Below are 23231 nucleotides of genomic sequence, written 5' to 3'. Positions count from 1 at the left end.
CTTGTGCGCACAAGATAATAACTTGTGCGCACAAGTTGAAAATTTTTTTTTGCATGGCACTCCAGGGCTTCCGTATATAATGATTATTGTTTATAAACGTTTTTTTTTTTTGTAGGATGCAAGAATTTATTTAGATTTAATTTTTATGTTTCCTTTACAAATGAATATTTAAAAATACCAAAGCAGACGATCTTGTCATATAAAATACTTATTTCTTAATTGCAACTCTGAAAATATTCTGATTTCAATCATTGTTAGTTTCTTCAGAAACATATATACAGTATATATTTTATATATATATTTCTTTGATTCCGATTGAATTAAATACTTTTGATAATATTATCTTTCTGTTTTCCGATCTACTATTAATATTTTAACCAGAATGTTCTCTCCCGTAAGTCTATGATGAAATTCACAGTATCCCGTGGTTAAATCTTCAAAAATAATTAGTTTACATGTTATCTAAACAACAGAAAATACCACGTTATAATTGACCCAGATACACACAGGTGTACAGTGGTCGTTTTAAAATAAATATAATTGCGTCGTCAAGGGCCATCAAGGGACTATATCCAAGACGTAGATAACAACCTGTTAAGACCTGTATAAATGACCGAAAACTTTCGAGACGTTCCGAGAATTTTATTCTGACTTCCGGCCGAGAGATATCGAGTGGCCCATAGACACAACCAAAACTCGCCAATATATAAGCATGAACCCCTCAGGGGGTTCATGCAAAAACAAATCCGGGTTACAAACTAAAACTGAGGGAAACGTCAAATATAAGAGAACTACGACACAACAGAGACACAACACCGAAATGTAAAACACACAGAAACGAACTATAATGTAACAATGGCCATTTTCCTGACTTGGTATAGGGCATTTTATGAGAAAAAAAAAATAATTGGTGGGTTGAACCTGGTTTTGTGGCATGCCAAACCTCCCACTTTAATGACAGTATAATTATAATATTAAAATGACAACACTACACGACAGGGCTAGAATAAATTATGGGAGAAAATATAGGACATAGAAACAAAGGAATCATAGCCACCAAAAGGTAACAGGTTAAAAAATATTTTTACACGCCAGACGCTCGCTACGTCCACATAAAACTATGCTCAGATGAAAAAAGTTTGAAAGTTATAACAACTACAAAGTTGAAGATCGCCGTGGACCAAAAGTTCCAAAAAGTTAAAATTTATCAAGAATAATACATAGTTTTTGCAAACAGTACTAAAATTTTATAAAATGACTATATAATAGATATACATGATTAAACTGAAGTGGTGACTAGCCAAAGAATAAAAACGAATACATGACAATCACAGCCGTGTTAGCCCTAGTCATTGCAACGCCCAAAGTGACGTGACGTTACATTTAAATTTCTACAACGTGTTCCGAAAATCAAAAAAGAATTTGGATGAAATTCAAGATTAGATTTGTATGACTTATCTAACTTATAATTATAACAGTGAAAATATTTAATTGTAGTAAGTAGTAATTAGATAATTAATTGTATTATCTAGCTTTGTTGGTGTTTCTTCTGATCAAACTGCAAACCAAATATATCGTGTAAATTTCGTTGATCCAAAATTAAATCTACCAAATGAACTGGATGAGTAGTTACCCCAACACAACACACGAATACAATAGAAAAAAATACGATTTACAACTTCAGACGTTAAGACATTTGACAAAATCCGATGACAACAACAAACACAACATTAAAACCAAACAAATTAATTTGGGATGGAAAAGTACCGTGCCACGTCTTAAAGCAATACGAATTCACACTCAGCCAAACAGTCACATTCGGGAATAAGTCACGTTTGGTAATAAAACGATCAGACGACGTAATGACAAACCACAATCTAACACGTGGTAAAAATGTCCATAGTTAGTTTGGACAAAGATACATCGGATGGATCAACCAATTCGTGATGGTGTCCGTAAAATTTACGGAGTGTCATTTTTAATCTGTCCTCCTCATAACTTTGTTGGTCCAGGAGCAGTTTCTGCGTTAGAAGCACACTCCTGTATATGAAGTCCGTATAGTGTGAACATGCACGAGAATAACGTATCAACTGAGATATGTAAACACCATACGAAGAGGCAGAGGGTATGTTACTGCTGAGAAATGGGAAAAATCAAATTGACAATTGAGAAGTTGAAATAGTCCCGTTTATCATAGATTTTTATGTGAAGTCGTCCATCTGTGTCAATATTGAGGAAAAGATCAAGGTATGAATCAGTCCTTCTAGTATCAGTAGTATCCTTAATTTCAAGTTCACTGGGATAAATGAGATGCAAGTACTGGCTGAAATATGGGTTATTCAATGATAGGACATTATCAATATATCGGAAAGTGAAATTAAAGAATACCCGACTATCCTGGTTCCCGGTACTACGTTCCAGGTATTAGCCATACTCTCTCATTGGTATAGGTGTAACATACTTAATATTGCGATCAGGAACCAGTCTAATACCCGACTTCCCATTATGAGCATTGGCTGTCCAATTTATGTTCACCAATTTGGCCAAAATTCTCATATTTGATAAACAGCACAATCAACGCATGTCCAAAGTGAAAAAGGTGTAAAATAAACAATTTACAAGATCTTACATGACATGGTCTCGGTAATATCTGAGACCACTATAATATGATGTCCTATGATCTACTATAATTATAAGCGTTGACATAGTGTTATAGTAGTCTCAGGTAATATGTATCATTGTTTTGTTTTTTTTTTTAGGTTACGCCCTCTAATTAACTATCTAGCTGACCCCAAGACCAACCGACGGTCATATTTAAGGCGACATAAACATAATATAGATGTAGGAAGATTTGGCCTGAGTGCCAAAGATAAATCTAGATATATAATAGATAACAGTTCGAACTCGTGCAATTGATTTTATTTGGGTCTATGTCATATTATAGGTTAAAAATATATGTTTATCGTCGTTTTTCACTATTAAGAATGAGTTTTGTTTGGATCGAATCTGTCAATCAAATGATTTACCTTTTTTTTCACTTACAAAGTTGACATAATTTTACTTTCATTAATAACTGAACACGCATAAGTCATGCGTAATCCATCTCTAGCTTTTAAAGGGGTTAGATTGATGTTCACATGAATACTTGCAAGTGAATAATTCACCATTCACGTTTCTAAGCTTATTTTGAAAAAAATGTACCATATTGGCTGCTAAAAGCGAATCATTGATTATTTAACTTTTTCACTTTCATTAATGATTGAACAAAAACAAATCATATGTTTTGTATAAATCTCGTCGCTACTGTTCCTTTAAAACTCAAGCGTATAATGAAAGTATCAACTGTTCTGTAAAGAAACGATAAGAACTTCCCACGCCAGAATGACCATCATATTCATTTCTGTGTAATCCTTTAAAATCGTTTTGAGATTTCTTTCTATTTCTGTTGCGGAATACTGAGTAATTCGGTTTTGGGACTTCATATACGTTCATAATATATATGTTTTATGCGCCCTTTTCATTTCATCGAGATTTCACACACCAAACTTGTTCGACAACTTTACATTTAGATTGTAATATTATGCTTTGTTTAAATCCTACTTCTTTGTATTTTCTTTTTGTAGATATTAGTATGAACAGTTGAGATGATTATATAGAAAATATAATGACGCATGATGTATGGACTTTAATATTCAATTGCACGGTATACATGTATTTTGAAAAAAAAATATTATGTTAAAACTGTTTAAAACATATTAGTCTTTGTTGTTTCTTTACATAGAATGGGGAATAATTTATGTTCGGACAAGCATCGCGAGGTAGAACATAAAGGTAAACATTGAAGTACGGCACTTGGGTATAGCCTATATGATTTCGAAATTTTATATGTCCCATCAACTTAAAGAGGGGGGCATATGAATTTACCTCTGTCCGTTTGTCCTTCCCTCCGTCAGTTCATCCGTCCCATTATGGATAAAAAGCTACTCCAGATAACTTCTACGATTTGAATGCTAACAAGCTTTTATTTTGCTGACTGTTTGTACCTCATCTCTATGCTGGGAATATTATATAACATTCCCAGATCATATATTGAAGGTGTGCATGTGGTCCGAGTTTTTTTTATTTTTTATTAATATCTGTTCTTTTGTGAAGTAGTTGAACTTTGACATTTTTGGAGTATATATACTTGCAGAAGAGGTGCATAGTATTTCAGGATAACTCCTCCACATACAACCATAGATATGTGTATTTAAAAGTAATACTTTGCATCTGCGGAGGTATCAATTTTATTCAAGTATATACTCCAGAAGCTACAAAGATCAACTATCTCCCAAAAGAGCAAATATAATTAAAAACCAAAACCTTGACCACATGCACACCATCCAAATATGTTCAAACAGCATTCAAACTGTAGGAGGATTTATCTGGAATAACTATATACCTATAATGGGACGGACGGTCGAAAAGACAGACGAACGGACGGAAAGTTGTTAAACAATATGCCTCCAACTTTCTGTTGAGGCGGCACACAAAATCAAGTACCAAGCGCGTGTACGATATATCTGAGAGTACGATAACACTCAGTTTACTCAAGGCAGATAGATAAAATGATTGTTAAGATTCTTTGCAAAATTGTAATTGATATCATGCTAGCTATAAATAGCTTCAAAAATATTTATATCACTGTGACCTATAGTTATTAATTTCTGTGTCATTTTGATCTATTGTGGAGAGTTGTATCTTTGGCAATCATACCACATCTCCTTTTTTTATATTTATAGGCTAGATTTTGTAAATATTAGTATACATAAAAAATCTACTTTATATTTGTAAAAAGAAATAAAACTAAACGATAAAATTTTAACTCAAATATATGAGAAGATTACTCTATAATGTGCTGCTTGATAATAGAAAGGAACATAGGGTCATCATAATTATTTTCATGCTACAAAACAAAATTGGTTAATAAACTGTGCATTCCTTTATAACATAAATAAACTCCAACTGCCTCCCCGTGCTTCAGGTTTATGCTCTTATAATATACTAGATTATGGAGTGTGTGTCCGAGCGAGAACTGCTCTAGTTCATTACTTTAGGAATAATGCCACCCCGTGATGGTATGATACTAAACCCCTAACGGGAAGGATTGTGCCTGATGTTCATATTATGATGAAATCATAATCTTTCAGTCAGTTTAATTGAAGTCTGGAGCTGGCATGTCAGTTAACTGCTAGTAGTCTGTTGTTATTTATGTATTATTGTCATTTTGTTTATTTTCTTTGGTTACATCTTCTGACATCAGACTCGGACTTCTCTTGAACTGAATTTTAATGTGCGTATTGTTATGCGTTTACTTTTCTGCATTGGCTAGAGGTATAGGGGGAGGGTTGAGATCTCACAAACATGTTTAACCCCGCCGCATTTTTGCGCCTGTCCCAAGTCAGGAGCCTCTGGCCTTTGTTAGTCTTGTATTATTTTAATTTTAGTTTCTTGTGTACAATTTGGAAATTAGTATGGCGTTCATTATCACTGAACTAGTATATGTTTGTTTAGGGGCCAGTTGAAGGACGCCTCCGGGTGCGGGAATTTCTCGCTACATTGAAGACCTGTTGGTGACCTTCTGCTGTTGTTTTTTTCTATGGTCGGGTTGTTGTCTCTTTGGCACATTCCACATTTCCATTCTCAATTTTATCCAACTATACATATTGTATTACTAAGCTGAAACAATTGAAACAAACATTCTATATTTTTAGAAACAGTAATAAAAAAACAAGCATCAAAATTGCTATGATTTAGGTTCAAAGTTTCTGTCTCAAAATTTCTATATTTCATAAGATAAAACTTCTGCTAGTTTACAATTTAAGAATGCGGAAGAATAACATCTAGTTGAACGAATCCACTTTTCACCATACATATATACACTCGTGTATATCATTTGATCCATTCGTAAACATTTTGTTTACGTTTTTCGTATAAAAAGGCGAAATCAAATCTTAACCACCTTGAAACTGATACAACGAAAAGCCAAATATGATATCTTGTTATGAAAAGTATTTTAGGTAATCACGCGTCACGTGTTTAAACCATGGAAGTATTCCATATTTAAACAGATATGTTTAATTGACACCCTGGATTTTGAACGTGCCAATTTGTTAAGAAGACATGTCATCAGCCTACCACTACTCTTAGATAATGTGTGCTCAGGGTATTACCAGCCCAGTAGTCAACACTTCGGTGTACTTGAATATTAATAATGTGGTCATTTTTTATAAATTCCTTGTTTAAAAAACTTTGAAATTATCGAAAAACTAAGGATTTTCTTATCCCTGGCATAGATTACCTTAGCCGTATTTGGCACAACTTTTAGGAATTTTGGATCCTCAATGCTCTTCAACTTTGTACTTGTTTGGCTTTAAAAATATTTTGATATGAGCGTCACTGATGAGTCTTATGTAGACGAACGCGCGTCTGGCGTACTAAATTATAATCCTGATACTTTTGATAACTATTAACACCACTGGGTCGATGTCACTGCTGGTGGACGTTTCGTCCCCGGGGGTATCACCAGCCCAGTAGGCAACATATACAACATCGTATAATCCTGGTACCATTGATAACTATTATCGCAACGACACCCTCCAGACCCCGTTTACTTATTTGTGAAAAGATATCAATAATCACTGTAACAGGAAACCACACCAAATACCATAATATCTCAACCATTAAACATTTTTGTCCTCTGTCAGACTACATATGGGAATATAGACAACGAGAAAATTCCAATTGTATACAGTGAACTATTAACAATTCGTATATATATTTTCATATCTATAACAAGAATGTATATGTTTAGGGGTGGAGATCTCGACCGTTTCCAAGTTCCCAAAAAGGAAAGGTGGGGTGACTGCGGAGACTTCCCCTATATTACATTTGATTTATTATAGTGTCCCATACATGAATATATATGGTTAAGGGGTGGGGATCTTGACCTTTTCAAAGTTCACAAACAGGAGGGGTGGGGTGACCCAAGGGACTCCCCCAGTATTTCATTTGATTATTTATATTGTCTCATACATGAATATATATGGTTTAGGGGTGGGGATCTGGACTGTTTCCAAGCTCTAAAACAGGAGGGGTGGTCACCCTAGGGACTTCCCCTATATTTCATTTGTTTAGTTATATAATCCCATACATTTATGTATATGTTTGACGGGTGGGGATCTCATCTGTTTCAAAGTTATCAAACAGGAGGGGGTACAGTGGCCCAAAGGACTCTACCTATATATCATATGAATTGCTTACATTCAGGTATCATATAATCTAGTTGCACTATTTGTCGGAAAATAAAGTAAGAAACTCCCAGCTATTTTAAATTACCCTTCAAAATTGAGAAAAAAAAACATTGAAATTGAAGGAATATGTTAAGACTTTAAAAGAATCAACATTTATCACTGATAAAGAAAATTTATACTGTCACCAGGAACATATTTATTGTTAGATAAACTGTTCCCAGCTGTCACATTCTATTGGATTTTGACATTAAAATTTTTCATAAAGTAATTTTGAGTTTCTGTACAAAATATTTTCTACTTTTTCTTTCTTTAACATATATCTTTTGGTTTTCAATTCTAGTGTTTATATTTATTTACCATGCATAGATGAATTTTGTCACCTGTATGGAATTTTTTTAGTTGATCGCCAAATCCGGAATTACTCTTATCCGCTTCCGGAATCGGTTCCGATATTGTAATTTGCCTTCTTATGGCATCCATTTTGTTTTCAATGTTGTTTTTGTCAGATACGATATTACTCGAATTTTCAAATTATTTGTGGGCGATTTTCTGTATGCTAGCGGTTGAACAAAATGAACATAGCTGTCATAATTAATAATGATGAAAAATAAGTTTTAAGATCGTTTATTAGGAGACTTTGGTAAAAAGGTTTGCAAAGTTATTTATTATTTTGTTTTCAAACGGCATGTCGGGCGTAGCTAGTAACCAAGTCCGACTGCAAAATTGGAAGCTCGCGGACCTCGGATCACCGCTAATTTGAATCCCTGTCTACACATTGAAAAGATACGCAAATTTCGTGTTCTAATTTAAAATTGCCGCCAACAATGTGGATTTTAATAGACTACTGACGTAGTTGACTACGTATTGACGACAAACAATATTCCTACGACTTTTGCCATTTGGGTAATCTAAACTTTCTTTAGAAATTTTCGGCGATTAAATATTTCATACATTTGTTCTTTGACATCTTAGCCAAAAACTCAGGGGATAATAAACTACATAAGGATTCATAATGTGCTCTACTTCCTACGTGCAACTTCAAAACTTTTGGATAAATCGACGATCACTTAAGGTTTTTCTGGTCATATTTTTTTGTAATCCAGAATTAAAAGTATGAAAAAACTGTTCAATTAGTTATAAATAACATACTGTTCAGCTAGATAATAACAATGGCACGTATTTCAGCATTTATTGGGTAGAACACAAATCTAGGGTGCTCGCATAAGGCAGCTTAACTGCCTAATAAAAATAGAATTACGCGAAAACTATAAACTGACAAGGGTAAATAACGCAAACGATAGAGAATAAAAGCGTTGAAAACTCATGGTTTTGGCATATAATTGGGTTTTCCTTTGAATTAATTGGGTTATTGAACCCTGCAATGGGCAATTGCAATGTTTTTTTAATATCTATAATTACGTGAATGTGCGTCAGAATTCTTTCTGTGGTTCCTGGTTTTCGAAACTAATTTGATAATATGTGTACACATATCGATATCACTTTGATATATTTACGTGGGATATGCATGGATGGGATTCCGGACTTCCATGACAGTTGAAATTGAAAGAAATAAGGAACATATATTTGGGTTGAAAATTACAAGAATTGAAAACATTTTTTACAGGCTATTTATGTTTAATTTCGAACTCTGTTCACAAGCTTTACATAAATTTCGATCGCATTTTTTTTTTTCTGTTTTTTAGTAAAACGGTGTTCTTTTACAAAAGAAATACACAAAAAACAAATTTGCTGAATCCTATCATACTAGTCGAAATATTTAGTGTGCTTGCTGATCTCATGGATTAGGTTAGCAGATATAATTGTAATTAATAATTTTATTTTTATTTTTCGTATTCCCTGTCTGCTATTCAAATTAAATAATGATATACAAAATGTGAATGTTGTAGTACTATGGAAAATCATATTCCTATCATACAAGTTAATAATCGGTGAAAACATATAACATTTTTTATAGATTGTCCTTCGCAAATTTGACATAAATTTTGAAAAAGCATGAATTTCATAAGATCACTGTTGATTATTTAGACCAACAATACTTATTAAACAACGATACAGGAATCCTTTTTGTGCTCCATGTTAACGTTATTGTTAAACTATAGACAAAGATGGTGTATCCGTTGGTATGGAACGCTGTAATCTGTTGTTACTGTAAATATTTTTGTGTTTTATCGCTTTGTCTTTACGTCATGCCATTCCTTCTTTATATTTATTTTATGTTTACCGACACTTCATCTCTGTGTTATGTCAAATTACTTTTTTTTGTCAAACAATTGTATGATATGTCATTGGTATTCTTTGTTATGTGCAATATGCAAAACATTATGTTGAATGTTCTAAACGTTAAAAGTTTTGATACATCTTTGATTATGAAAACCTCATGATATCATATTTTAATGGCTTTATGTTTTGTTTATACACATTTACCTTCTGTGAAAAATATGATATGTCATGGTATAGGAAGAATTAGCTGAACAAACCATATAACCTATGTGGGACGGACGGGCGGACACGGTTAAACAATGTGCCCGACATTTGCAACGGTAGCATACAAAAGATATACGGCCAATTAACAATCATCGGTAGAGAGAAACCGACAAGCATCCTTTGATTATTCTTAAGATTGACAACTTTGAACTCTGAATTATTGTTTTATAATAATTATGTCATATAAAGAAGTTTATTGTAGACTAAAACATTCAATATGAACTATAACATATTAATTTAAAAAAGGCATTTATATAAACATAATATTAGTTCTTCTGTTCTTGCTTTGATAGATGTATTTTATTCCCATTGTAAATTACAACGTTTCGCTTAAACAGGTTTACTAAAAAGTACCACATGACAAACAACATGAACTCGCCTAGTTCGATAACTGTTAATATGCTAGCACCAAGGAACAATCCCATCTGTCCACCAACATTGGCTGAAAAAAAGAAAAATCGTTATAGATTAACATGGTAAACCCCTCCATAGTTTGTAACATGTGCCTGCCCCAATCCAGGAGCCTGTAATTGAGTGGCTATTGGTGTTTGTGATATCTTTTTTTCGTGTTTTGTTTGACCATAAATTAAGCTGTTGGTTTTCTATAATTTGAATTGTGTCAAAATTTGTCATGTTGAGGCCTTTTATCGCTTACTGAATGGTAAGAGTTTACTCGTTGTTGAAGGCTGTATATACGGTGACCTCACTAGCGGATAGTTGTCTCACTGACAATCGGACCATATTTCCTTTTTATATTGATTTTTGAAAATTATTCCTGCGAAAAAGGAACTGATATCAAAAATACATAAAATAAAAAATAAAGTGCGTTTTTATCTAAATGTGATCGCTGTCCAAAAAAACGAGTTCAACTTGTTTGCAGTGTTGATACAAATATAATTAGTTATCAAAGGTACCAGGATTATAATTTAGTACACCAGACGCGCGTTTCGTCTACATAAGACTCACCAGTGACGCTCATATCAAAATATTTATAAAGCCAAACAAGTACGAAGTTGAAGAGCTTTGAGGATCCAAAATTCAATAAAGTTGTGCCAAATACGGCTAAGATAATCTATTCCTGGGATAAGAAAATCCTAAGTTTTTCGAATCAATCAAAGTTTTGTAAACAGGAAATTTATAAAAATGACCACATAATTGATATTCATGTCAACACCGAAGTGCTGACTATTGAACTGGTGATACCCTCGGGGACGAAACGTCCACCAGCAGTGGCATCGACCCAGTGGTGTAAATAGTTATCAAAGGTACCAGGATTATAATTTAGTACGCCAGACGCACGTTTCGTCTACATAAGACTCATCGGTGACGCTCATATCAAAATATTTATAAAGCCAAACAAGTACAAAGTTGAAGAGCATTGAGGATCCAAAATTCCTAAAAGTTGTGCCAAATACGGCTAAGGCAATATATTCCTGGGATAAGAAAATCCTTTGTTTTTCAAAAAAATCAAAGTTTTGTAAACAGGAAATTTATAAAAATTACCACATAATTGATATTCATGTCAACACCGAAGTTCTGACTATTAGACTGGTGATACCCTCGGGGACGAAACGTCCACCAGCAGTGGAATCGACCCAGTGGTGTAAATAGTTATCAAAGGTACCAAGATTATAAATTAGTACACCAGACACGCGTTTCGTCTACATAAAAGAGGGACGAAAGATACCAAAGGGACAGTCAAACTCATAAATCCAAAACAAACTGACAACGCCATGGCTAAAAATGAAAAAGACAAACAAACAACAGCACACACGACACAACATAGAAAACTGAAGAATAAACAACACGAACCCCACCAAAAAACTAGGGGTGATCTCAGGTTCTCCGGAAGTTTAAGCAGATAAGTGTCATCAGTGACGCTCATACCAATTTTTTTTATAAAGCCAAACAAGTACGAAGTTGAAGAGCATTGAGGATCCAAAATTCAAAAAAGTTGCGTCAAATACGTCTAAAGTAATCTATTCCTGGGATAAGAAAATCCTTAGTTTTTCGAAAGTAAACAGGAAATTTATAAAAATGACCACATAATTATATTCATGTCAACACCGAAGTACTGACTACTGGGCTGGTGATACCCTCGGGGACGAAACGTCCACCAGCAGAGAGAGATTGAGAGATCCTTGTTAATTCTTTAATTTGACTGATTGATAACTAGATGGCCAACGTTTAGAGATAAATACTACATACGCTTAGTTAAATTCATTTTCATGGTGTTTTTTTTTTTAATAAACATTGAGACATGTAATAACATTAACGGTACCAATTTTCCTGCACCAGATGCGCATTTCGACAATACATGTCTCTTCAGTAATGCTCATATAGGCACCTGTCTAGTGAAGACCGTATGTTGACATTAAGTCTTTGACTTTTTTGTGTCGATGGGTTTCTTTTTCAACAATCTATCCCCACCACCACCCTTTATTCATGACACGATGATAATAAGTTAATATCATCAGAATATATCATGTTTGTTCTTATCCAGTATGAACAGTATGGATATGGCATAAACTGTATGGTATGGATTTGCTTATTGTTGTAGACGGTATAGTGACATAAACTTCATGTTGCAGGAAAATTCAATTTCAATCAAACAATGACATGACCTTGCCGGTGATCAAACCAATACCCCAAAACAGCCGAGGTAAGCAAACTACCAAGAGGTTATTATGGCCGAGTTTCGTCATAGAATATCAACACAATCATTGTCAAAATTTAACAAACAAAGATATGAAATACACTGAAATACTTACAAAATATATCTCCAGCATTTTCGTATTTAGGTTTCTGTTCAGTGATTGTCGTCTGCAAATTTTTATAATATATTCTAAGATTTACGTAATTTTTTCTGAAACAAAAGATGTAATTTGCTTGTTATCAAAGATGTTAATAGAAAATGCTTTTAAGCTTATTCTAATCATCTTTATTTTAATGATACTTTCCTTAAAAAATACTTTTCAGTTTATTGTTGGAAAAAAGGAACAAGTACCCCGAAGAATTCCCTACAGAGGTCTCAAAAATAATGTGTGGAAACCAAATGGAGCAACCTAGCAGAAAAAAAAAAAAAACTCATTTGAATTTGTATTCTTTGTTTCAAGCTTTAATCCGAATAATGTTATGTTTGAACTACTTTTGCTTTATTTTGTCTTTTAATTGAGTAATTCGAACAAATGCCTATGTAAATGAACTGGAATAATTTATATATATATACGATCTGTACCAAGTCAGGAAAATGGCCATTGTTATATCATAGTTCGTTTCTGTGTGTGTAACATTTTTACGTTGTGTTTCCGTTGTGTCGTTTGTTTTCTCCTATTTTTGAGTGTGAATTCACATTACTATAAGACGTGTCACGGTACTTTTCTATCCCAAATTCATGTATTTGGTTTTGATGATATATTGGTTATTCTCATCGGATGTTGTCTAATGCTTAGTCCGTTGCTGTGTGTGTTACATTTGAATGTTGTGTCGTTGTTCTCCTCTAATATTTAATGCGTTTCCCTCAGTTTTAGTTTGTTACCCCGATTTTGTTTTTTGTCCATAGATTTATGACTTTTTGAACAGCGGTATACTACTGTTGCCTTTATTTACAGTATAGAAAATCATCGAAAAATATAAGTTGTTTTCGAACGAGCTTTTCTGTTTTGTAGCAACGACACATGATTTATGTATTTTCCAACAATGTTCCTATACGGTTTTTATCCTGCAAAGTAACATTGACGCTTTTTATATATTGCACACGTTCCAGAAAGAAAAAAAAATGATTTTAATCGTAAATCTTGAAGCTTCGAGGTTAAGATTGTTTTTACCATGGACGTATTATATTTTACTTCCATGTTCATTCACATATTTTGATCACATAAATATTAATACATACTTGATGTGTTCCTCCGTCTCGTTCAGTAGTTTAACCAATGATTTTGACATAAAATCAGATGGAAATTTCCCAAATGATAATTTTGTATCATAAACTGTACTCTGACATGCAAACGGACAAATACATTTACTACCTGTCTCCAGAATTGCCCCTGAAATATAAACAGACAAATACATGTCATACCTGTCTCTTGAATCTCCCCTGAAATGTATACGGACAAATACATGTGATACCTGTATCCATAATCTTCCCTGAAATGTAAACGGACAAATACATGTCATACATGTCTGCAAAATCTCCAATGAGATATGAAAGAAAAATACATGTCATACCTGTCTGCAGAATATCACCTGAAATGTGAAGGAAAAATACATGTCATACCTGTCTGCAGAATTTCACCTGAAATATGAAAGAACAAATACATTTCATACCTGTCTGCAGATTCTCACCTGAAATGTAACCGTACAAATACATGTCATACCTGTCTCCATAATCTTACCTGAAATGTAAACGGACAAATACATGTCATACCTGTTTCCAGAATCTCACCTGAAATGTAAACGAACAAATACATGTCATACCTGTCTGCAGAATCTCCCATGAAATGTAAAAGGACAAATGCATTTTATACCTGTCTGCAGAATCTCCTGTGAAATGTGAAAGGACATAACATGTCATACCTGTCTGCAGAATATCCCCTGAATTGTGAAAAGACAAATTATACATGTCATACCTGTTTGCAGATTCTCCTCTGAAATATGAAATGACAAATACAAGTCATAACTGACTGCAGAATACCCCTTTGAAATGTGAAAGGATAAATATGTCATTTAGTCAGGAATCTGATGTACAGTGGTTGTCGTCTGTTTATGTAGTTCATACGTGTTTCTCGTTTCTAGTTTTTATATAGATTAGACCGTTGGTTTTCCCGTTTGAATGGTTTTACACTATTAACTTTTGGGGACCTTTATAGCTTGCTGTTCGGTGTGAGCCAAGGCTCCGTGTTGAAGGCCGTACCTTGACCTACAATGGTTACTTTTATAAATTGTTACTTGGATGGAGAGTTTTCTCATTGGCACTCATACCACATCTTCCTATATCTAAATACCTAATTGCAGAATCTCCCCAGAAATGTGAAAGGACAAATACATGTCATAACTGTCTGCAGAATTCCCCTGAAATGTAAACGGACAAACAAATTTCATACCAGTCTGCAGAATCTCATCTAAAATGTGAAAGGACAACGGACATACAACTGTCAAACCTGTCCACTGAATGTCATCTTAAATATAAAAGGACAAATACATGTCAACCAGTCTGCAGGATCTCCCCTGAAATGTGAAAGGACAAATTCATGTCATATCTGTCTACAGAACGCCCCTGAAATGTTTGAACGGACAAACAAATGTCAAGCCTGATCGCAGAATATTCCATGTAATGTGTTTATGTCTGTTATGAAAAGTAAAAATAAATCTGCAGTACAGATTGTTATCTTTCTTTGTATTTAAGGAACAACGAATGTTAATTAAGCGTTTTTGTTCTTAATTTACAAACACAAACACATAACATGGAGGTATTTTTACCATACCATGATGTCATGGACAAAATGTAGCATTTTCCCTACTTAACCAGTTTATATTTAACAGTAGTTTTACTTCTTGAGCACAGAACATACTTCCGAAAACTGTCAATAACGTGACGTTAATATCTTGCTACCCTGCTCCCTTTGATACCCTCTCCGATACAAAGGTTTTTTTCTGAGATTTCATCATAAAAATTTTAGTTTTTGATTTATAATCAATATAGGTTTTTCTTACATTACAATGGGTCAGTTTCCGTATTCAGTTTAATTTATTATGTTGAAAATAGAGTTACATGTGATTTTGCCGGTTTCCTATTTTCAGAGATTTTATGATAATTCGTACTTTTTTCATCAAAATATTTCTCTTTGGTAATCAAATTTAGTCAGTTTTCGTAGACAATTACGTTTGTTATGTTTAAATAGAGTATTATTTAAGAAATTTTCAGGTTCTAGTATCCAATTTTTGGAGATTATAGGATAAAATTTTAGTTTTCGCCTCAAAATCCCAATTTCTGATCATGACATTTTGTCAGATTCTTATGCAATTAAGTGTTTGATGTTTCAAAAAGAGTATGCATTTAGTTTTCATTGATTCTTTCACTTCGGCTTAGGCACAGTTTCTGCATTTTAATTAGAATGATATATTATTACACAATATAAAGGACTACAATGACACACATTGCACAAAATTGGTTAAAAAGACGTAAAAACATTCTTTAAGTTAATACAAAAATATTATGAACAAAAATTTGAACAAATTGATAAAAAGAGTAGATTATATCTGTACAAAAAAATTGAAGTAAAATTTAGAAATGGGTATTGAAAATAAGAAGTATAAAAAATGTTAAACTTTACAAAATTCTTAATGTCAGGAGCCTGTCGATCAGTGGTTGTCGTTGGTACATGTCTGTAAAATTTGTTTTCCGTAAATTGTTTTTGAAAAACGAGTATAAACATAAGAAGATATGAAATTGAATATGGAAATGGGAAATAGGTCAAAGAGACAACAACCCGTCCATAGAGGGTACCTTTTGTTAGCTATTATTCGTGTGTTTCTCTGTCCTATGTGTTCTCCCATTTATTTGTATTGTAGTCCGGTCATGTAATGCTGTCACTTTAATGTTATATTTATCATTGCCATAAAAACGAGAGGTTTGGTATGCCACATAACCAGGTTCAACCCACCATTTTTTCTTAAAATGTCCTGTACCAAGTCAGGAAAATGGCCATTGTTATATTATAGTTCGTTTCTGTGTGTATTACATTTTAATGTTGTGTTTCTGATGTGTCGTAGTTCTCCTCTTATATTTGATGCGATTCCCTCAGTTTTAGTTTGTAACCCGGATTTGTTTTTTTCTCAATCGATTTATGAATTTTGAACAGCGGTATAGTACTGTTGCTTTTATTTATACACATTAGATAACTTGCAGCTTCTAATTTTTTATCATATTGGTAATTTCTGTTATATTAAATCAACTTCAAAGACGCTGGTATATTTTTAAAAACTTATTGTTTAGATAATCCTGTCACTAAATATATTTTGGCATTGCAAAAGATCATGTTTTTTTATCAGAATGTTTATGACTTTGTTTAACTTAATCCATTGGATATGTACTCAGTTTGATTGATATTTTGTCCTGGATGCATAAACTAGCTTGAACATCAGTATCTGCGAATAATCGAATTGATTGGTAAAACCGTTTTTTCTTATGTTGTGCTGATACAACATTGTCCCAGGGTTTGGGGAGGTTTGAGCGCTCGTAATATATGTTTAACATTTTATAAGTAATTGCTCCAAGTCAGGAACCCGTTATTCTGTTGTAATCGTTTGTTGCTTTATCATATTTTTTGTCGTTTATTGTTTTATACACCAGTAAAGCCGTTGGTTAATTAGTTTTATTTATTTTACATTTGTCATGTAAAGTCTTCGATATGGTTTTTACAATTTTAGACACATACAATGTATAACTTTGTGGTACTTGATAGTGCAGAGCCGACAATGAATCCGTTGATAAAAATACCCGAATCAAAGAAGGTACGGTACAATTACAACCACAGGCAATTATTGTTTTTGGACAGGTTAGCAACTTACACACACCCTTTTAGGAATACAAGATGTCTAATACTTGTTGGTGATGGAAAGTTCTGAATTATGTGCTTGCAGATTCGCAAATGTATTGTGGTATCATACTTTTCAGTTTAGGTACGGATGTCGTTTAATTTTTATTTCATTAACTTACTAATAGCTGGACGAACACACTCTGCATATCTTTCTTTTGAACAATACTTTCCTGTGGCTGAAAAAGAATTGAAATTCTTAACACTGATATAATCCTTTGTGTAATGTCTAAATCAGCGATTCTTGTTGTTTTCAAATTTTCATTCAAAACTCCCTACCACACCAAGTAGGTAATTGATTTATTAAATGTTGAAAATCTGTTCGTTTTTGAAGCTCATTTTCTAATATTCAAGCGGACAGTATTTGTCGAATGTAAGATGAACTAAATAAAACATGAAGAAATTTGCTTCATTATCACTTTATTGTTGCTTAGTCTTTAGATTTCTATGTTGTGTCTTGTGTACTATTATTTGTCTGTTCGTCTTTTTCTTTCAAGGATCCTTATCTGATTAACAAATAAACGCTGCGTAAATAAAAATCATTCACATTATCATTAAAGGACGGTTTAATTTTTCCTCAAAGTTCAGTATTTTTGTGAACTTACTTTTTAAATGCTGATGTTTATCATTAGGTAAGAGGCTTCGTTGAGCAACTGACAGACGCAAAGCTTTTACACACTTTAAAAACATTTATGTACGTTGGTTCCATAAAGAGCCAAGGAAGATACCTTTAAAAGGTTGATATTTCTAAAGAAAAAAAAACCCAGACCTATGATTGGTCAGTATGTCTTAATTGGGTCGTTATCAAAAAAACATACAAAACTATGTTATTTGGTATGTTTAAGTCAAAAGACATGAAAATATATCAAAATGTATCAAAATAACACTTGCATATTATGTTAGATATGAATGTTTTGTGATACACTATACAGTTTACAGTATGAAATGTTATAAAAACATCCTTAATGTTTTCTTAAACCCTTCGATATAGCCAGAATCAACTCTTATTTTTTACTATAAATCTTTTCAGACCTGAAATACGACTATTATTTATACCATTTGTTTAGGATTTATAGTTTTTTTATTGCATTTTGATACATACAAGCATTTGTTTTAATGATTTGGGAGGTGTATGTTGGTTTTATAATAAAAAAAAAATCACCAAAAGGAAAAGTCTCATTTTTAAAGTCAATGGTGTAACAAAAAGACAAATTGATAGGGTAAGAGTTATCTTTTTCAATATTTCAGCAGTTGCAATAGTTTCTCCCTCAGCAATGTTACATGTAAGCATGTTATGCAAAAGAAAACAAACATTTATGTTGGAAGTTTAGTGAAAAAATCTTAAAAGTAAGTAAAAGCTATATCATAATTGAAAATAGTGTTCATGGTGTACCCTTATTAAAATTATTTTTTGAAAACAATTTCTGAGTTTTGAATTATGAAATATATTGATTATAGAAACATGCACCAGTAGCAACATATAGAAAAGGGGAATGGAGCACTTATTTCGTAACTAAATCTTAAAATACACCTTGAATCATTGGTATTACTGTCAATGGTAAGACCATTTTGATAAAATAACACCATTGACCAGTTAGTGACACCACTGAATATATCATGACAATCAGCATTGCTTTGTGCTTCTTTCATGCTTAACAAGCAAAACATCATATTATTTATGAAAAACAATACTTATTTAACAATGTTTTAACAATATCATGTATTACATATACATAGTTTTCACAAACTGATGTATCCTGGTAACACTAATGACACTATTTAGTAACACTATTGACATTTTTAGTTATTGATGTTATGTTATATAATTTGAGATATCTAAGCCTAAGAATTATTTTTTCATCTTTTTCTTTTGCTCGGTGTTCTTGGCTTTGTGTTAAGTACTTAATAAAGGTAAAATTTGAAATATTTGTAAATGGTGATACTTTTGTGTCATTGGAGTTATTGAATGGTCAGTGTTGTTAATATATGAAAATGCGACATTTTTTAAAATTTTTATTCATACATGAAAAAGTAAGATCACAAAAATACTGAATTTAGAGAAAAATCAATTCGGAAAGTCCATAATCACATGGCAAATTCAAATAACAAAACGCATAAAAAACGAATGGACAAGAACTGTCATATTCCTGACTTGGTACAGGCGTTTTCAAATGTAGAAATGGTGGATTAAACCTGGTTTTATAGCGCTAACCCTCTCACTTTGATGACAGTCTCGTCAAATTCCGTTATATTTACATTGATGCGTAAACTAAACAGACACAATAAATAAAATAGTCAAAATATGGGTATACAGTCATCATCGTATAACAATTTTAAAAGGGACAATTTAACAGAACACAAAAACATCTATCTACAAACACATTCATTGATTTGTGTGTCTGACATAAATTTGTCGTTCAATGTGCATGCAAACAATTTTAAAATTTACATAGGCAATGTTAGCATGTAGGGTTAAAAAATCAAAAGTATGTAAGAATAAATATCAGAAATAGACCGAGATTGGAAATAGTCTAAAAGTTGTATATAGAATTTATAAGAATTCACAAATAGTAAATTCCACTACGCGATTGAATGATTTTGACGTCTATGAAAGTGTTTTTAGGTCGTGTACGAAGTGTTAGGTATATTATTATCATTTGATCTTATACAATTCACATATATTCAGTTTAAGGTGGTACATAACACTACAGGGAGATAACTCTGTAAAGTCAGCTAAACGTTTTAATTACGTTGTGTATTAAAGGGAATATTAAGCTTCTCAATGATCAAAATTGGTGTTTGTCAATTTGCTATATAACCAGTGTAATTTTTCTGACAAAACGGTTGGTTCAAATTTTTTTTTAATTTTTAGATTTTTGTTAAAGTGTCAAAGTAAATACTTTTACTAAATTTTATGAAAATTAAACGAGCCAAATTAATTTTAGTGAAAGTGTTGGGTACCACCTTAAGTGTATTTTTTAGTATTTACAACGGTCATAATTAGGACAGCCAACCTTTTTACGACAGTCTATTCTGAAATTTATGTGTGAATAGAATGCACAGCTATATGAATAATGTCAATAGGTCGTAATTTAAACCTAAACAACAAATTGGAACAGTTGTTTGATGTTAAACAATAATATTTAGTACCTTATTGTATGCTTTAAATTGGTAACACAATTGACAGGATTCTATCAAAGGATGACCTAAAATTGTTAAAATTGAAGGAACTCTTCATTTTCTCCATTGCATATTTCTGAATATCGTTGCTACCAATCTATAGAATAGCGGGACACATTTAAATGTTTTAAACAATGAAATTATTTTTCAAAATATTACCTCGTCGAAATTTGCACTTTTTTTATAATGACCCAATTAAAAGTAGCTTGTCTCTATGTGAATTGTCAAAAATTATTCCCTATTTAGCAGTTTATATAATGTGACTTATAACAAAACCGGTAGTTTTACCGGCTTTTTCTGCGAAGACAACATCGGGTCAAGTGTTGTTTGATTACTATATGGCGTTTTCTACAACAACTATATTAATATAATTACAACACACATTTTTGAAACCGTTAACGTATTCTACATTACTTACGACTTTCAAACATAAAATCAACACAGCCACATTTCTGCATGATTGAATCTCGTAGGCAGTCATGTCTACATTTAGATGCACTATAATTGGATGCACTATCTTCACAGATGTTATTCTCAAAAGCTTTGTAGGGTGATGGTAAGTATTTATTCTGCACAACAAACAATAGTAGAACATAAATATTAAGATAAACTTCAAACTATTAAAAAGTAAAATAACAAAAATATCGAATTCCGAGGAAGATTCAAAACGAGATTTCTTTATCAAATCCCTAATCAAACTGTGAATTATATGAATTTCGGATCATCATTGTACTGTGCATGTTTAAAACGATCACGGATCCGGATGAACCTTGGACAAATGATACATCCTTTTTATATTATTTATACAAATATATTGCTTGTTTAAATTGTTTCAGTGAATAATAATAATAATAAATGGACATAAGATAGTTACATGGTTTGTAATTTATTTTTCAGATGGCACTGATCATTATTATTAGTGTATAAAAAATTAATAAGTAAACAGAAAGGTTTACGTTCTGCTTATTCATACAATATACTTATACTTGGATGGATTCGACTTTTATTTCAAGGTATAATATGATCATATATAGTTCAATCTTCACGTGTTACGGTGCATATACGTTCTTGGCTTTTGAAAAGTTTGCTTAGAGAATTCATGACGAAGGTATTAAATCCATAAAAGGGTTTTAGGACGGATACAATTTTTTACAGTTTCGTTCTGAAGTTTAAAATGATTTTCAGTGGATATTGACAACATTTTTTAAAACAACTCACCAACGAAACTTGAGTGATATGAAAGAGAATTGATCTATTTTTGTATGATCTTATCTTACTGTACAACGTGACTATTTCTAAGTATCAAGATAGATTGCTTATTCAATAGAATTCGTTAATGCTTAGAACCACTTTTGGTTTGATTGTCCGGAAAATTTCGCATAAGGAATATCAATTAATTTGCTAATGATTTAGATGTCTACGTACATGCTTTCTAGTAATTTCTACAGAAGCTTCAGATGCAGGCGGGACAAGGAACCCCTTATTTACCATTAGTACAGCCTCGTTTTGGTCGTGCACAGCAACCTGGATAAGTAGTAAATTTATCAAAGTTGCGCTCTTAACACTCAAGTGGTTGATCAATAAGTCAAATTTGTCACGAAAAATGTGTATTTAATCAGGATTTTGTCACTCGTCTCGTTGATCTGACGAATATATAAACAGAAACAGTTTAATTGATAATGACACTCTTAAAGTAAATCAGACTGATGGTTTGAATCAATCGTTGTTTGTGTTCGTTTTGCTCATTCTTAAATTTTCTATTTTGAGTTTTGTAGACTGATTTGTGTCTTTTCGTCGTTTTTCGTATTTTGCCATGTTTCATACTGATGAGTTTACATAGCCCTTTATTATCTTCCGTCTCTCTCTTCTCCATCCAGCAAGATTTTCTGAATGTTAAGAGTTTGTCCACTTCGTGAATCAGTTAATAAAGTATCTATCATAAGATAGACCCATCATTAGCCGATAGCTACAATGAAATACATATCGATGAACAAATGCATCAGCTTCTTTTTAGTATTGTCTTATTTCCTATTGTTAATTTTCCTTTACTTGATGGCGATGTTCCGTTAGCTCCTTCACATGAGGAATATTTCATTGAGGAAAGACATGATTTTTTTTGTAATGTGCTGACTAATTTTTTTCAGACTTTATTTCAAAAAATACCAGACACAATGACTGAACAGCAACGCTTAAGTAATAGCTGTCTCTTATATGTAGTAATCACAAATTATCTTATATAACAAACTTGTAAAACAGTAAAACCTGTCGATCATACGTTAATTTCTTAGCCATTTACATAACGTAGGACAATTTTCGGGAATTTAAGTTGAAAATTTTTATATATAATTTCTTGCATTATTCATATGCAATTGTTCATGCTCTTGTGCATGCAAAATTGTAGGGGAGAATGGGGTAAGTGGACACATTAAGCGTATACACACGTTTCAGCTCGCTGGGACATGGATGATATTTTCCACCTCCGTTCCAATAAATTATGTGTAGACCTTTCTTCATATTTTTAGGCATTTTTTTCAGTTCCTACCACGGGCTTGTTGGAAATCAAGGACTAGATCAAACAGCGAAAAAGGACCACTTACCCCATGTATTGGGGTAACTGGTCATATACGAGTAAATGTAAAAGAAGTACTCTAAGTCCATT

The 23231-nt window shown here is 32.6% G+C and overlaps 1 protein-coding gene across 1 annotated transcript in view; it reads right to left on the bottom strand.

The window, feature by feature from the left end:
• Nucleotides 1-10008: 10008 nt before the first annotated feature.
• Nucleotides 10009-23231, bottom strand: part of LOC143067630 (acid-sensing ion channel 1-like) — a 29572-nt gene continuing 16349 nt past the window's right edge. Inside the window, exons 3-8 of the mRNA XM_076241018.1 lie at nt 21998-22096; nt 20991-21141; nt 17515-17571; nt 13693-13843; nt 12569-12663; nt 10009-10239 (exon numbers count right to left, since the gene is read on the bottom strand). Coding sequence (XP_076097133.1) covers nt 10064-10239; nt 12569-12663; nt 13693-13843; nt 17515-17571; nt 20991-21141; nt 21998-22096 — 729 coding nt within the window. The 3' untranslated portion in view covers nt 10009-10063. The remainder of the gene's footprint in view (nt 10240-12568; nt 12664-13692; nt 13844-17514; nt 17572-20990; nt 21142-21997; nt 22097-23231) is intronic.

This window comes from Mytilus galloprovincialis, chromosome 3 (assembly GCF_965363235.1).
Source record: "Mytilus galloprovincialis chromosome 3, xbMytGall1.hap1.1, whole genome shotgun sequence".
Lineage (NCBI taxonomy): Eukaryota > Metazoa > Mollusca > Bivalvia > Mytilida > Mytilidae > Mytilus > Mytilus galloprovincialis.
Note: the sequence above shows the minus strand (reverse complement) of the source record. Positions and strands in the feature narration are given on the sequence as shown.